This window comes from Podarcis bocagei, assembly GCF_964188305.1.
Source record: "Podarcis bocagei genome assembly, chromosome: 14".
In the NCBI taxonomy this organism is placed as follows: Eukaryota; Metazoa; Chordata; class Lepidosauria; order Squamata; family Lacertidae; genus Podarcis; species Podarcis bocagei.
This window is the reverse complement of record NC_138139.1, coordinates 39,531,732-39,547,958: the sequence shown is the minus strand read 5'-3', so window position 1 is coordinate 39,547,958 and position 16,227 is coordinate 39,531,732. Positions and strand designations below refer to the sequence as shown.

Below are 16,227 nucleotides of genomic sequence, written 5' to 3'. Positions count from 1 at the left end.
TATTTCAAACAATATTTGAATTTTATTCTCTGTCAAGAAATGGATGCATTCATCCATAATTTCATTACAAACTTGTCAGGACAGGGAATTGTATTTACTTTTTGCTTAAAATTACCCAGTACAGTACAGATGGATGGCACTATATAAATATGTCCACCAGAGTTATTTTAATGGGACATTTGGTAGTCCACATGTCTCAGTATTGGTGATTTAAACACACAAGGTGATTTAAGACACAAAAGAACACTATTAGGACTCACAGCCTTGGCACACGATAATGAAGTGACAAAATGCAGCTGTTTATTGAGTAGTACATGATTCAACACATTCTGAATTTTCATTAACCCCACCTTTTTTTAATACTAAAAGCATCCTTTCTGGATACGTAGTGTACTCCCCAGGCACCCCTTGAGAAAAATAATGGCACAAGTATAATTAAATGAGTAATAATTTAAGGCTTTGCTGGAAAACTGCTATCCAAAACAGAGGCACTGGTGAAAATGCACCTTTTAATACTTCAGCCCCAGGTAAAGCTTGATGCTTTAGACAAGAGGAAGTCCATAACACAATGCAAATAGTGTCAGAGAAGCAAGTTTGAGCCAACTCTTCCCATGTTGCACCTTTTTAGAACAAATCCACCACAAAGCTCAACATCCACCCCACACCAAACTCTTCTTATTCCCTGTTCTACTGTGGGGTTTCCCCCTTTTTCTTTTGAGGTGCTGCACATTCTTGAAGAATGGCAATGAAGAATTTTTCTTCCCCAGTAGAGGTGAGTTTTTAGTCAAAACAATAACTTGGACAGAACTCCAAGCTACTTTTAATATCTGGCACAGAGCTTGTTTCTCAGAACCCATTTGCAAAATGTTTTTTGCTGGTACCTAGAGCCATTTTGCAAGAAAGGCCACTAGTTCTTTGGCAAGCCTGATGAACTATATATAATGGGAGTTCTAAAGGCAAGCCACTGCACTTGATGTTTTAAAAAAAGAACAAGTCTTAAAGTACAGCTGGTCAGGAATCTAAACACATGAAGTTTAAGAGCCCCTCCCACCCCCTAAACCCACATAATGAAATCCCAGAAAACAATACAAAGTTATTGCAAAAAAATCTGAAGTCTTTGCACCAGGAGTATTGTATTGCAAAAATCCAGGAACCATCCCCAATTGGATGGAGTGAGTGAAAGAGACAAACAGAAGTCTCAAGGCAGTTACAATGCAAAGAAGTAACCAGGTGGGATAGTCTGTGCTTCCAGATGGGGTCACCAATATGTTATTTATACTTTCAACTGCAATAACCAGGGCTCCAACCTCTGCAGCCTTTCTCCAGGTTTTCCTCTGCCTGCTACAATCAGGACTTTTAATTTTGAAGTACTGGTGGTGGGCAAGGTGAGGAGAACTAGAAGAATAAGGTGGGCAGCAAAGCAGCTGCAGCCTCACTCAGCATAGTTAAAGGTGCTGTCTCTGGGGAAGAGGAGTTGAAAACTATCCAAATTATAGGACGAAGTGGTCAATAAGGAAGGAAGGCAAATAGTCTAACAGAGTCAGCACAGAATTAGATAAGACTAGACACTTATAGGGCAGAAAGAACCTTGAGTACAAACAGCTTCTGTTGGAGGCTAATTATGGGGTAGAACACTACATTCTTAACCATCTCATTGGACAAGATTCAAGGTCTGATTATAGACAAGAGTGGTTTGGCTGAATTTTCAGATCATTCCATGCCACCCACAACTGCAAGTATATTGTCATTCAACATGCACCTTCCACTTTCAAGAGTTCAAAAAATGAATTCTTGCACAATACATTTTGACTACAATTACTCTCCAGAAGAGGATCTGCTTGCTTAGTAAGGTTCTCCCTTACAAGATGACAAAGGGCAGTTCTAGTCCACAGTTCAGGAAGATCTTTAGTCAGAGTTTAGACCAGCCTTCCTCCTTATTTAGCACAAATAAAATCCCCTCAGGGCTATAATACCTAATCTGTGCATCAAGAAAGCAATATTCTGCCTCAGAAGTGCATGAGATCAGGGTACTCTCAGAAGTCTGTTCTGCAACTTTAAAAGCCAGAGAATCTCAAGCTAACTTCTGCCACATACTGAATATGCCAAACCACTAAGTGGCTCTTTCTTCAAGCAGCAGGAGGCTAAATTTCTGGTTCAAACCTTGAAAACTGTTTCTGTGCTGACTCCATTGTGGGGAGGGGGAAGGGAAGAGAACACTTTCCTTAATAGAAGGCAATGCTGGATTTGCCCCCAGGAGGGTTGAGGACTTTGTTGTGTGATCGTGGCCGTGGCCCCAGCCTGGGCTCATGATCATCCATTTTGGGTCCAGGCTCTTTGGTGCTCTCCTTCTTCTGTGGCTCTCTCTTTTCACTTGTATCTTCCACCTGTGGTCTTTGGTCTTCTGTAATTGTAAATTAAGATATGTTGTCAGGTGGCCATGCCAGAATATTCACCCAGTCTTATGACAATTATAGCTTGCATTACATGTATTTTACCCAGCTGCACTTTGTTCAGCCCCCAGTTAGAACTTCATTTCCATGTTAACAAGGTGATAGTTATGTCATGTGTGCTGCGGAAGCATTGTGAAATGCTGCTCCCCAAGAATACTTTGCTAAAAAAGCTTTAAAAGGAGCACGGAAGGGCACCCAGTACTGAACACATGCACGCACACACACTCCTTTAAAAATGTATTTAATCAGCCCACCGAGCAGGCCACTATAATGGGGACACGAAGAAAGTATTATGAAAGTGTGTGCAGACCATTCCTAGGCCTTTAAGGAACAGATACAGTCACAACTGCAGATAGGCACACACTAAATACTTGTGGCTTATATTCCTCTCTCCACAAGTCTTTTCATTTAGGTTTATTGATCTGGAATAATAATAGCTGTGTCAAACATTGAATATAACAAACAAACAAACAAACCCCCAGAAAAAAACAGTTCTTCAAATAAAAATTGGATACTGCCCTTGACTCATCCATCCTGGAAAGCCTATAGAAACAACAGGTGAACAATCTGTCACCTACAGAGTGGTCCCCGAGCCCTGTGCAGCTCATCAAGAACTATGCTCATCTACTTCTTAGTGGTAAGCCATATCCAAGAGAAAGTATAGCTTAAGCCATGAATTCATGGCAGAGGGAATGACTTGGCACAAGGTTAGTGCTACCGACTGTATAATAATCAGCAAGTAAGTAGAAGTAATCTCAGACAACTAGCTTAGGAGATGGTAATACACACTGGTAGATAGCTCAGATCAGATACATATTATTTGTCTCAGGCTTAGCTCTGGCATCCAGCAGAATAGCAACCCATTCCAGAATATTCTCATATAGTTATAGGAAGACTGAATTGTGGAGAATCTATTCTGTACTTTTAGAAGATGCACTGAATGCTTTTTATAAAATTTAGAAGATATAGGGTTTTTTTTAAAGGGAATTCAGATGCAGGGATCTCTTCAAATTGTAACTCTTGACAGGTACAGTGGAATCTCTACTCACGTATGGAATCCGTTCTAAAGGTCCATTCGTGAGTCGATCCGGGTCGCTGGGAGAAGTGCCGTTCTGTGTGTGCGCATTCAGCGACAGTGCCGTTCTGCGCATGTGCAGACAGCGGCAGCTGCTTCTGCATGTGCACGAATTGCAGCAAACCCAGTATTTACTTCCGGGTTTGCTGCGTTTATGAGTTGGATTGCTCGCAAGTAGGGGCAGTGGTAGTTGAGGTTGTACTGTACACACACACAAAATAAGCCAAGCAAACCCACTTCAAATCCATTTCACTCTCACATCCATATATTTAAAAATTGCAGTCAGAGGTGCATTTTCATATTCAATTTCTTGTGACAGAAATAAAAAATTCTCAGTAATATTTCAGCTCAAATTCAAGCTGTTGTAAAGCTGAAGATTTCTGAAGAATCTTTGACTATTTTGCTGAAGCATTTAAAGGACTCTTAGTTCATTCCAAAGAGCTTCTTGCTTTTCTACTTATGACACTGAATGTTGTAATTGTTGGTAACTAGCATCTAAGGAGCTGCTGACAGAGCCAGCAGCTGACCAAGTCATTTTTCCATTAGAAAGTTAACATACCAAAGATTGGTTTCTTTGGAAAATAAAAAAAAACCCTCTTCAACCTAAAAGTGTTTTTTGTGTGGATTCTGATAAATTTCATTTTAACAAGCCTCCCGGGAATTTTATTCATCCCACATATACTGAAAAGATAGGTTAAGTTCCTCGATGTTTGTCTAGATCCTGTCTCCCTATAGCCACCCACAAGCTGTATTAGGCATCTGCAGTTGACAGAATGCCTACAATTACGAGTTTTCTGGGGCCTCAAGATCAGCCACAGAAGTCTTGCTTGCACACACTATTATTATTATTTGTTACTTTTGACACACAGAGAAGTGTCCCAAAGTGACCTACAGCCTGACACTATCACTATTTTCTTTCAGGCACCAGATAAGAAAGTTTCTTTATACCCTGGCTTTTGTCCCTTAGTCTGGAGAGTTTTAGATATTTTTGGCGTCTTTCAGTGGATCAGATGTGTTACACCTGACTTTTATATGTATGAAAATGTTTTTCATTCTGCTCTTAGCTTTTCATTCTGTTTTGATTTCATACTAGTTTTAAAAGACAACCAACGCTTTGGAAATCTTCTGCTTCCCAGAAAACGTGTTCCACTTACCTTTGGGTTTTAGTTCTTGTGGCACATCCCCTCTGTCATTCAGGATAACAGCATGATCCTGTAAGGGGAAAAACACTTTTAAAAAACCAAGTTCTGTGGGAATGTATTGCCCCTTTAAAAAAAAGCAACTCTAGGTTTGCTTAGGCTTCCTTCAAGCAAGAAAGGCAAGCAATTTCTGCTACCACTCTCTTTTTTGAAGGGCAGAACTTCTAGCACGTAGCTGTTGGAATCTGCGTTCGACCGAGCTGGTAAAGCTCATCTTTCTCTAGCCGAGTCCTTCGGAAATGCCCTGCGACGTGATTAATGACCTGAGCCTTTGATGAGGCTCCAGGCACATTCCCATTCAGCAGAGAATCAAAGCAGCACGCAGAAGTGATGAGATTTATGGCTACATCGCTATACTTTATTCCTTACTTTGCAGACAGAAAACACATCCTCTCTCTGTGAAAGGCAGAGAGCAACTGAACTAAACAAAGGAACAGGAAACCAGTAACGTCACATCCGTCTCCTGTCTTCCGTGAGACTTCAAACAGCCTGGAATGTCTCTGGAATGTAAACAGAGTCTAAGCAGCTGCACAGTGGCAAACAGAAACTAATAGTAGCTAGCATTTCTGCAGGGTTGTTTTCCACACATGAGGCAGAAGGGATTCTGCTTATTATAAGAACTTAAGAGACTGCTGGAGCAGGCCACTGGGCTGATCTAGTCCAGCATCCTTATCTCACAGTGGCCAACATTTCTACTAGATAGATGTGCAATCTAATTCAACACTTTACAGTGGACAGAAGGCTGGGACAGCATGATCAGGAATGAATGGAATGAATCAAAAGCTTTTCAATTCCATATCAAGGGCCCCCAGATTCAGCAACCTGAATTATACAAATGAATGCATGGCTGCTTCATTTACACAGATCGTTCTTCCTAAGATCTGATCTGAGTTCTTCTGTGGCTTTATTAAAAAGAAAAAAGGAAAAGGAAATGGGCAAAATCTACAATACCTTGGGTTTGTTTGGGTGAGCTTTGACAATGTCGACAGGCTGTGGAGACCCAAAAATATTGCTTGTTTTTCCACCAGGTGGATTTGTAAGATGACGAGAAGGATTAGGTTTATGGTCCTCAAATATTCCACTGTCCTTCCCACCTGCAAGACAGCAGTACTAATGGAAGTTACTAAGAACTTCTCCTTCAGATTCTTCCAGGTAGCTCATGATAAGCTCCAGGAGTCAGTCCATTATCAGCATTGTTTGTATTTTTAATTCCCTGTACAATGTGCACTGACTTTTAACCTAATAGGCTGGGAATCAACCAAAACTATTCTGAAGATGTGTAATGTGTAAAAGGTTCCACTGCTAGACAAGCTGCCCAGCTAGCACTGACTAGCATTTGTTATGCATGGGATCATTCCAGGAACGTTTATTCCACTTGATTTCCAATGTGACACAATACTGCAATAAGAACAGCTATATGCTGCAACAGAGTTTGCAAGTGGATGCAGACGCCAGCAGTATGGAAATGAACATGCATGGACAAGATTCTAGAAATATTTTGACTCACCTTCATGCTCTAAAACTGAAGCCCATTGTTCAAATTGCTTTATACAATTTATTAAAAAGTAACCCCTTTGTTCACTGGGAGAGTGCCAAGAACTGCTTTTGCCTAAGCCACTATTTAATGCAGCACTGTCTAAATACCACAGCTGAAAGTTGATATGTTACTACCATAAACAGAAAGCTTGAGTCCTACATCCCACACACCTCAACGTTTAGAAGTCCAATATCAATTATAAACCTGCGCTTTTAATATCAGCCAGCCTAGGTGGTATGAGATCAAACACCATATCTTACCACATCCTCGGCACAACAGTGGTATTTGGATGAGGGTGGTATGCACTGCAATCTGTTGCCACCATATTTAAATGATCATTTTCATCAAGTTTTATTATGCAGCCTTTCCAGGGTTGAATTACTGGTTTGGTCCCCCTCTGCCAAAGCACACACTTGCAATCTACATTTGTAAGATGCAATCTATACGGTAAGATTGTGCAAACTGATAAAACATCTGTTTGTTAGGCTGAATTACATCAGTTAGCAAAGCAGTGCAATTCATCTCTTGCATGCAAAATATTGGCTGAACACAACCTAAGCACGTCTTTGATTAACAAGGATAGTCTGAAACATACAGAGACTTTCAATGGTGATACAATATGGTAAACCTCTGCTAGAATAGAGAAGGACAAAGTATAGGTTATGTATTCGCAGGCAAAGCCAAACCTGCCACTCCCTTACATAGTTTCTCAGGAAGATGACTCTCACCTGGAGGGTTTGTTCTCTTTGAAACGTTTGGAGTTTCTTCAGCTCCTCCAAATATGTTAGATGTCATTCTGTGTGGCCTGAAAGAGGAGTTTACTTCTTCTGGGCTTCCAAAGAGATTGCTGGAGCTTCCTCCAGGAGGTTGCAGGACCCTGTTTACAGAAAATAAATGATAGTCAGCCACGAGCACAGATAGCGTCCAGTCTGAATTATAGAAGTGAAAACAGGCAATGTGCAACCAGACAAGTCTATGGAGAGATTTATCCAAAGGTTATGAGAGAGGGGAAGGAAATAACTCTCTGTTAGTAGGAAGCAGAAAGCTTAATGGTTCAAATGTTGCATACCGTCAGCCTACAGATTCTATTAACTTTTTCTCTACAAAGTTAACCTTTGCTTAAATTAGGGGTCTGCAAGGTTTACCTCGCCTGGGCCGGTTCACTCCAGCAGAGATCCCTCGATGGGCTGGATTGTGAGTGCCTGCGCAATTTCCGGCGCCTGAGCATACACGATTTCCGGCACCTGCGCAGACGCAATTTCCAGCGCCATGGAAGCGAGTCCCCATGCCGCCCTGCACCGGTTTAGCGCAGCAAGTGGGGACTCACTGAGCAGGCGGCTCGGCTTACGGGCCGGTTAAACAACTCCCATGGGCCTTAGGTTGCCTACCCCTAACTTAAATGCATAAAGAATATGATGGTCAGGATAAGTTTAAAGAGGGCAAATAATTTATAACTGTACATACTTCTCGACAAAAAAAAAGGGGGGGGGGGAATCCCAAACTAGGTCTGTGCAAAGCATATCAGGCACCAATAAGAAGTTTGGCTTGATGCTTCTTGATGGATATTTTCCCATTGTTGGGTGAGGTCATTACCACACCCAAATTCAAACTGAACAAGAGTGCATGCATTTACTGCTTACAAACTTGTCCACACCCTTTTATAGGCTTCGTGACTAGCACATCAGCATATACACAAATTGTTAAGACTGTTGCAATCTGTTATTCAGCTTTCTGTGGAAAGAAACATTCCAGAACAAGGCCAAGGTTTGCAGGGAACGGAATGCAAATGACATTAAAGAATGCATTGTAAATGACCAGATAAGAGGTAGCTAGGACAGACACTCAGTACAATACATGCACAACAAAACTACAAGTTTTGACCCTCTATTGCTGACTGAAGTATCAAGCTGGTTCCATACTGTCAGAGCTGCTTCAAGATCCTAGCTCACAGAGGATCACGCTAGCCAGCGGTCATTAAGTAAAAGTCTTTATTGAGTTACAGTTTCCATTCCCAAGCTGCTGCGTGCAACTCTACGTCTAATGGCTAGATCGGCGAAGCTCCGTCTGAGTCTCCGCCCCTTGTGCACCAACTTAATATCCTAGCCCTGCTCCACCTTTTCCGCCTGACTGCTCTCCTCTGGGTCCCTCTGCCCCCCGGGGTCTCTTCCTTCCGGGATTCTTCTGACGCCGACCCCCCGGAACTCCCTGTCTCCTTGCGCCGGGCTTTAGGACCTGGCTCCCTTTCCTGGCTGCCTACTGCGTCACTTTCCTGTGCATTTGAACTTGGCGCGCGCGCCCAACCTTCCACTTTCCGTCTGACCGTTTCTTCGCTCCCCGATGGAGGTGTGGCCACTCCTGACTCGTGCCCTCCCCCCTGTTGCGAGCTGCCAGCGCTTGATCTCTGGCGCTCCTCCTCTTCCCTGCTCTCTGGCTGTGACGCTGGTCCCGATTTCCAACTGCTCTCCTCTGAGTCCCCTCTGGCTCTATCTTCCTGGGGTGTCCCCCTAGGCTCCCCCCTTGCCCTGACCACTGGTGCTCCTTTCTGTGAATCTTCTGATTCACTGGAAAGACTCGGAGATCTCGGGTCGTCGTCATCACTCATCTTTTCTTCTGCCTCCTCCCCCTCGCTCTCTGTTTCCTCCCTTGCCCTTGCCTCTGCTCCTGAACCCCTGACACATACAAATAGTCAATATCTATGCAAACATTTGCACTCTTGAAGCAATTTCACAATACAATGGAAGTTGATAGACTAATTCAATGAAGAAGGTGGGGGAAATGAAGAAGAAGGAGACAAGAATGTTTTCAGATTTTGAGACACAGCTATACGGCATTCCAGACCATAAAACCTTTTCTCTCCAAAAGTAATGGAAGAGAATTTCCTGTGCAATCGGAATGCCTGAATAAAGGGTTGGGTGCGGGTGGGGAGGAATAAACTAAGAATACAGTGGTACCTTGGGTTACAAACGCTTCGGGTTATGTGTTTTCAGGTTGTGGACCGCGGGAAACCTGAAAGTACCGGAAAGGGTTACTTCCAGGTTTCGCCACATGCGCAGAAGTGCTAAATCGCGCTTTGTGCATGCACAGAAGCGCCAAATCACGTCATGCGTGTGTGCAGACGTGGCGCTGCAGGTTACGAACACTGCAGGTTGCAGATGTGTCTCCGTCATGGATTACGTCCGCAACCCGAGGTTCCACTGTATCATTTTGCTTCTAAGTTACTGCTGCTTTCTTTCAACATGCCACAATGCAAACAAGTCTGCAGTGGTCATCACCTCTCTCTTCATCAAAATGAGAAAACAGAATCACTCATGCAATTTAAATTCAAACTTTCTCAACTGACAATGCAGTGCTTGGCAGTCTCGTGCCAATAATTTAGCTTTGGTTTCAACAATCCCCATCAGCTCCAGCTAGCAAATGGCCGTGTTGGTGAAGGCTGGTTTAGAATGTTGGACTAGGACATCACTCAGGGGTTCAAATCCTCACTAGGATTTGAGTTCACAAGGGGACCTTGGGTCAATCACCATCTCTCAGCATCACAGGCTTGTTGAAAGAATAAAATAGGGAGTGGGAGAGCCAAATACGCCCCCCTAACCTCCCTGGAGGAAACGTTGAATATAAATGCAAAAACAAAATAAATGAAAATAAATACTTGAAGATTGCATTTTGGACCACAAAAGGCTCTCTGATTAAAAGTGTCAGTATCATATCTGAGATCAGTGAACTACACATTTAGGCACCTTTCCAACACCACAGTTCCAAGCATTGCAACAGTAACATGAGTGTGCCTGACTGAAGATACACATTGTATACACAACAGAGAGGGTTTTCATTGCAAATTCTGCATGAATATTTTCAAGAAGCAGAAACAAATTCAGAAAGAAAGCATCATACAATGAGCACAAGTCCTTTCAGAAATATAGGCTGTTTGACACTAGTTGACACACAAATCCCAAATTGCTTGAGGAAAGGGGGTGGTTCCTACAGTCCTGGAAAGAGGCTGCAATGAATTCCCTCCTGAAGTAGTAAGGTTTAGATCCAGGTACAGTGGTGCCCCGCAAGACGAATGCCTCGCAAGACGGAAAACTCGCTAGACGAAAGAGTTTTCCGTTTTGGAGGTGCTTCGCAAAACGACTCTCCTATGGGCTTGCTTCGCAAGACAAAAATGTCTTGCGAGTTCCTGCGGGTTTTTTCCCCTCCCCCTTTTCTAAGCCGCTAATCAGCTGATCCGATAAGCCGCTAAAAGTGCTAATAGCGCTAATCCGCTAATCCGTCAATGGGCTTGCTTCGCAAGAGGAAAAAACCGCTAGACGAAGAGAATCACAGAACGGATTCTTTTCGTCTTGCGAGGCACCACTGTAACTATTAGGAAATATCTGTACAAACTCTGTACAAGGTTTCTCCTTGGAATGGAAAGTGCCTTAGTCACCTTGGTGATGAAACACTATCTTGTTGAGGAAGCTGGGAAGACTGGCATATTGTTTTACAGTGGCTCCTTACATTCTTGGAAGAACAGTCCCAGAAGGTGATGCTGAGAGATTGCTGTTCCATCCAATGGGGAGACAAGGTTTCATACTGTCTCCCAGGCTGAAATATTTTCATTTTAAATAGACTTTTAATACAGAACTCTGCTGCTCTTTAATAACTGATGATTTTAGTTATTTTTTACATCTGAAGTTTTATTGATGTGATTATTGTATTGCATATAGAACCCATTTCTTCTTCTTTGCCATATCCTATGAAGTTAGTGGCAGACTGTTCCTCTTTAGCTGGAAATGCTACTGCATACACAATTCTGAAGAGAACAAAAAGGAACAAAACTTGAGCAAAAAAGTGCAAGTAAGGGATGCTTTAAAAAAATTCTGAGGAGCGTACTGCTAAAAATATTTAGACCAAGAAGGAGTTCTTTAAATAAATTGGTATCACAAAACCATCTAGGAAGACAGTTCGAACCTTGGATGACAAGGTAGTAAAAGGAATGTGAAAGGAGGATATGGAGAAGTTGAATGAATTATTTGCCTCTGTAGATCCCAGTGCCTGAACCAGTACCTCACCAAGGTCTCCTCAGGAAGCTTAGCCATCAAGGAATAAGGGGAGGGATCCTCTTGTGGACCACAAATTTGTTAACTTGGACGAAGCAAAGATGAAGAAAGTGAATAGAGACAAGATTTTCTCATGGACATCTAATGAAGCTTAATGTTGGAAGATTCACAACAGTTAAACTACAGCCATTGCTCCCACAGGAGGCAGTGATGGCCATCAACCTAGATAGCTTTGAAGGATTGGAGAAATTCATGGAGGTGAGGACTATCTAGGGCTAGTTGCCATGATGACTATGCTCTGCTTGTACACTTGGAGGTAGCAACGCTTTTGATTACCCGTTGCTGGAAACCCACAGGAGAGGAGAGTTCTTGTGTGCTCAAATTATGCTTGTGAGTTTCCCACAGGCATCTGGTCGGCCCCTGCCCTGATCCAGCAGGCTCTTCTTAAATCTCTTACCTCATGTATTCCAGGGCTGAGCTCTGAGTCAGAAAATTCAATCCCAATCCCTTGTGCTTTCAATAAGCATGATGTCCTCACAGTATTGCAAACACCAGGAGTAAGTTCCTTGAGCATTCTGATAATGTAAAAAATCCTCTAAATTTCAAAATTCTTCCTGACACTAATTCAGTATGCATATATTGTTACATTTTGATGAGTCACCTTGTGCAAAAGGGCATCTAGGCAATTAAAAAAAAATTAATCACTGATATCCAAAATAATGATGTCACTCAAATGAAACACTACTTTCTAATCAGTGTGTGTTCAGGTGGCAAGATTTGATTTAAGTAATCCATTGTTATCAAAGTCTGTCTACATATGCTGGTCTAAGTTATGGGGATGGAGGAGGAGAGGAGATACAGAATCCAGGTTTTCTCCAAGGTTATTGCTTCATGAGAAAAGTCAAGAACTCTAGGTTGGTTGAAGCAGAGATTAATAGGCAGTTTTAGAATTAATATTTTATGTCTCTGGCAAGAAGCAAAACTCTCTAAAGGTAGAGGAACACAGCAAGATGTTGACTTCGAAGTGAGTTTTGGCTTCTGGAAAACAGAGCCTGGTGTCACAACTGAGCCTTCCTGTAAAAAATCATACCAGACAGTGCGGTCTGGTGCCCTTTAAGCACAGCAGCCACCTCCTACAGCAAAAATCTATTCTGAAACACTGGGTGGCATGAATTATTAAACCTCCAAAAGGAGGAGGAGGAGTGCTAATGAGTCTGTTATTCAAATCTCAACAGACTGATCCACCTCCATGAAGTTACATATCATGGCAATAGTAGAAATATATAGGTACTTACAATTCTAATCGCCAATCCATGTACAATTAAAATATTCAATGTTTATTTTGGAGATTAAGCAGCTGCATTGAAGTTTAGGTCAGCAATCAATCAGGACCACTTTGAGATTAAGTACCGTATTTTTCGCCCTATAGGACGCACTTTTTCCCCTCCAAAAATGAAGGGGAAATGTGGGGCGAATGAGGCTTTCGCTGAAGCCTGGAGAGCGAGAGGGGTCGGTGCGCACCGACCCCTCACGCTCTCCAGGCTTCGCACACCTCTCCGCAAGCAGCGGGAGCCCAGCGCTGGGCTCCCGCTGCTTGCGGAGAGTTGCCTGCATGCTGAAGCCTGTGCGCGCTGAGCTCAGCGCGTCCAGGCTTCGCGCACATCTCAGCAAGCAGCGGGAGCCCTCCCACGGCTTGCAGAGAGCTGCCTGTTTGGGGGCTAGGGTCGGGGGAAGCTCGAGCTTCCCCCGCCCCAGCCCGGGGGGGAAATAATTATTTTCCCTTTGTTTCCCCCCCCCAAAAAAAAACCTAGGTGCACCTTATGGGACGGTGCGTCCTATAGGGCGAAAAATACGGTAATTGTGAAGTGGGAGACTAGCCCATCTCTCTCTCCCCCCCCCCTCTCTCACACACACACGCTAAATGCCAACAAATCATATACTTAAAGGCATTACTTCTTCAGATACACACAACTCTGTACCTTATAGCATAGCTACTGATATGAATAGAGTTGGTGGTACTTGGGGTTGGACACTGGAGCTACTAATTGAATGCTATCCCTACAGCAGTCTTCCCTTAACTGGCACCCACCAGATGTTTTAGACTACAACTCTTGACTAGATTCCTGGGGAAGGTTACCTTAGCATGTAAAACCATCGCTGCTACAATAGTTCCACTGCCATTATAGAAACCAGTGTTCCGAGTCTTCCAGCTTATAAGCACCAGAAGTGTTCTGCATACAAAGCAATGCACATGGACAGACAAAGCAAACAAAGTTCAGAGAAGACCCAATGTGGTCTAGTAGAGAGTTAGTATTTATTTGGAAGACCTGGGTAGGGCAGTCAGTACATCCGACATCATCTAGGCCATATTGCATCATATATTGAGTTATGTGGCAAACAGTCTTCTCTTAGGAAAACATTTTGCATGAACTGAATAGAAGCCTATGAGCAGCCAGGTTTCAGCAACTCCCAAGTCTCTTAGGTGAGGACAGTCAGAAATTATAGGGACCTACCAATAAAAGCTGTGTGTTTTTGCACAATAAATGTGACATATAAATGAATTGTCAAATGAGCATAACACTTTCTCTCACACACACATGGGGTGGTTAATTCACAAAGGGAGTTCAGCATTCAAAGCAATCCAAGTGATTACTACACTACACACAGATAAAAATGAGATCCAGTGGAAGTAGTAAGAGGTCTAACTCAGTGCAGTTGGTTTCTTCTCTCCCGGTAACTTGAATCAATTTCATTTATATGCAATACATGCTCCAGACAAGGACAAATCCATTTATAGCCTCCAAGAATAGGCAAAATCAAAACCAACTCATTCCACCCACACACGGGCATGGCCAGAGGAAGCAGAAGAAAGGCAGGGCACCTTATCACGAATACTCCAGTTGCAACCACAACAAAGCTAATTCTAGGCATCAGTGCTATACTTTCTTTCTCAGACAGGCCTTGGGATGTTTAATACAGCATTTTGGGTGCGAACGCATTAAGTTTCCATCTACGTATACAGTATACCATTTCAGAGGGGAGTTCAGAAACAGCACCATACATTATCACTAGAATCCTTATGACTGCCAAACAATGTGGATCAGCATTGTTGCCTTGATTTGGTGTATTCAGATTCCGTATTTAAAACTTTCGTCAGTCACCTTAAGTTTTTCTGCTGGGGGGAAAGAGACAGGCAAGACATTTTTTAAAATAAAACACCACCCAAAAATATAAGTATAACCTTCCTTTATTTTGCTTGAGCAGGCTAGTGAAAAGGGCGGGCACCATAAAAGCTTTTGTTCTCTTTAAAACAAAACGGAAAAAACCTCAAACCTCCGCCACACCCCTTACAGAAGTCTTTTACTCAGAAGCAAGCCAGGCAGTTTCATCAGGGTTACTCCCATGTATGCCTGCAAAATAATGCAGCCTCAGCGCTAGGTAAGAAATCCGGTTTCCGACGGCACCAGAAGGCCTCCTACCTGAACCGGCATACTGCCACACCCCCACCCCCACTCTCAAAGCGCAGCGAGGCCGAACTGGAAACGCACGGCTTTAATTCGAATCGAAAGCGTCCGCCTCGGTCTGCTTTTACAACCCACAACATGCCCTTAAAAAACGGCGTTCTCTTTATCCCCCCCCCCCTCGTTTGCAGCGAGGTGGCTCCGCCAAGTCACCAGCTTCCGCCCCTGAGCCTCCCCTCAGCCACAAGGGCGGGAAACGGAGCGAGGGACCCCGGCGTCCGGCGTCTCCTCCCCGCCCCCGCCCCCCCACGAAGCGAAGGCCGCTCTTCCTCAGAGGAACGAGCACATTTACCTCGAGCTGGGTTTCCCCGAGTCGGTCTCGGGTCCCTGAAACATGGTGGCGGGAACGGCGGCGACCAACGGCCTAGCGGATGCTAAGCAACGCGCTCCTCAACTGCGAGCGGAGCTGGAGCCCCGCGCTTCTGATTTCCTCAGGCAGGGCTCCCGGGCGGTCTTTAAAAGCCGATTGGCCGTTGGAGCCGCCGCTCACGGCCAGCCAACCAACCGACGACTCGGTGATCTGTGCCCAATGAGCGCAATACAAGGTTGGGGGCGGGAAGAAGGGGCGAGATGCCTCAAGCGCGGGCAGAGTGAATTGAAGTGCAGAGTGTTTGAGGACCGGGACATTCGCAGGGAAACCAAAATGCTTGTTTACAAAGCTATTGTACTACTACCTTACTATATGCTTGTGAAACATGGACACCATCTCTAACTCCTCAAACACCATCTCTAACTCCTCAAAAGATTCCATCAACGGTGTCTCTGAAAATTGTTACACATCACTTGGGAAGACAGGAGAACTAATACCAGAAGCAAAGATCACCAGTGTTGAAGCAATGATTCTTCAACATCAACTTCGTTGGACTGGTCATGTTGTGCGGATGCCTGATTATCTTCTTCCAAAGCAACTATTCTATTCCGAACTTAAAAATGGAAAGTGTAATGCTGGTGGTCAACAAAAGAGGCGTAAAGACTGTCTCGAGGCAAATCTAAAAAAATGTAGTATAAACACTAACAATTGGGAAACACTTGCCTGTGAGTGCTCCAATTGGAGAACAGCCTTTACCAAAGGTGTCATGGGTTTTGAAGACACTTGAACTCAGCACGCAAGGGAGAAACGTGCTAAAAGGAAGGCACACTTGGCAAATCCACACTGAGATCAACTCCTGTCCGGAAACAAATGTCCCCACTGTGGAAGGACGTGTGGGTCCAGAATTGGCCTCCAGTCACTTACGGACTCATTGTTAAAATCGTGTTTATGGAAGACAATCTTACTTGGCTACGAGTGATCACCAAAGAAGACTGCCATTCCATATATCTCCGGTGCTCATTGGTCTGGAAGAAGGCAGCAAATGGCAATGGCCTTTAAGGTTTAAAGAGCCCTGGTCAGCTTCTTGCTACCTTGG

The 16,227-nt window shown here is 43.7% G+C and overlaps 1 protein-coding gene across 1 annotated transcript; it reads right to left on the bottom strand.

Annotated features, from left to right (window-relative positions):
* Nucleotides 1-278: 278 nt before the first annotated feature.
* Nucleotides 279-15,274, bottom strand: JPT2 (Jupiter microtubule associated homolog 2). Its single transcript, XM_081170119.1, has 5 exons — nt 15,114-15,274; nt 6,990-7,138; nt 5,676-5,818; nt 4,680-4,737; nt 279-2,401 (listed from the first exon to the last, which is right to left on the bottom strand). The coding sequence occupies exons 1-5, from the start codon at nt 15,155-15,157 to the stop codon at nt 2,223-2,225; spliced, it is 573 nt and encodes a 190-aa protein (XP_081026245.1). The 5' UTR covers nt 15,158-15,274; the 3' UTR covers nt 279-2,222.
* Between the last annotated feature and the right edge of the window lie 953 nt (nt 15,275-16,227).

Excerpts from the sequence above, each read along its gene's own strand:
- JPT2 (XM_081170119.1), bottom strand. The coding sequence starts at position 15,157 with ATGTTTCAGGGACCCGAGACCGACTCGGGGAAACCCAGCTCGAG. Across the intron at positions 5,819-6,989 it reads AAAGAGAACAAACCCTCCAG|GTGGGAAGGACAGTGGAATA; the intron begins GTGAGAGTCATC and ends GCTGTCTTGCAG. Across the intron at positions 2,402-4,679 it reads ACAAGAACTAAAACCCAAAG|AAGACCAAAGACCACAGGTG; the intron begins GTAAGTGGAACA and ends TTACAATTACAG.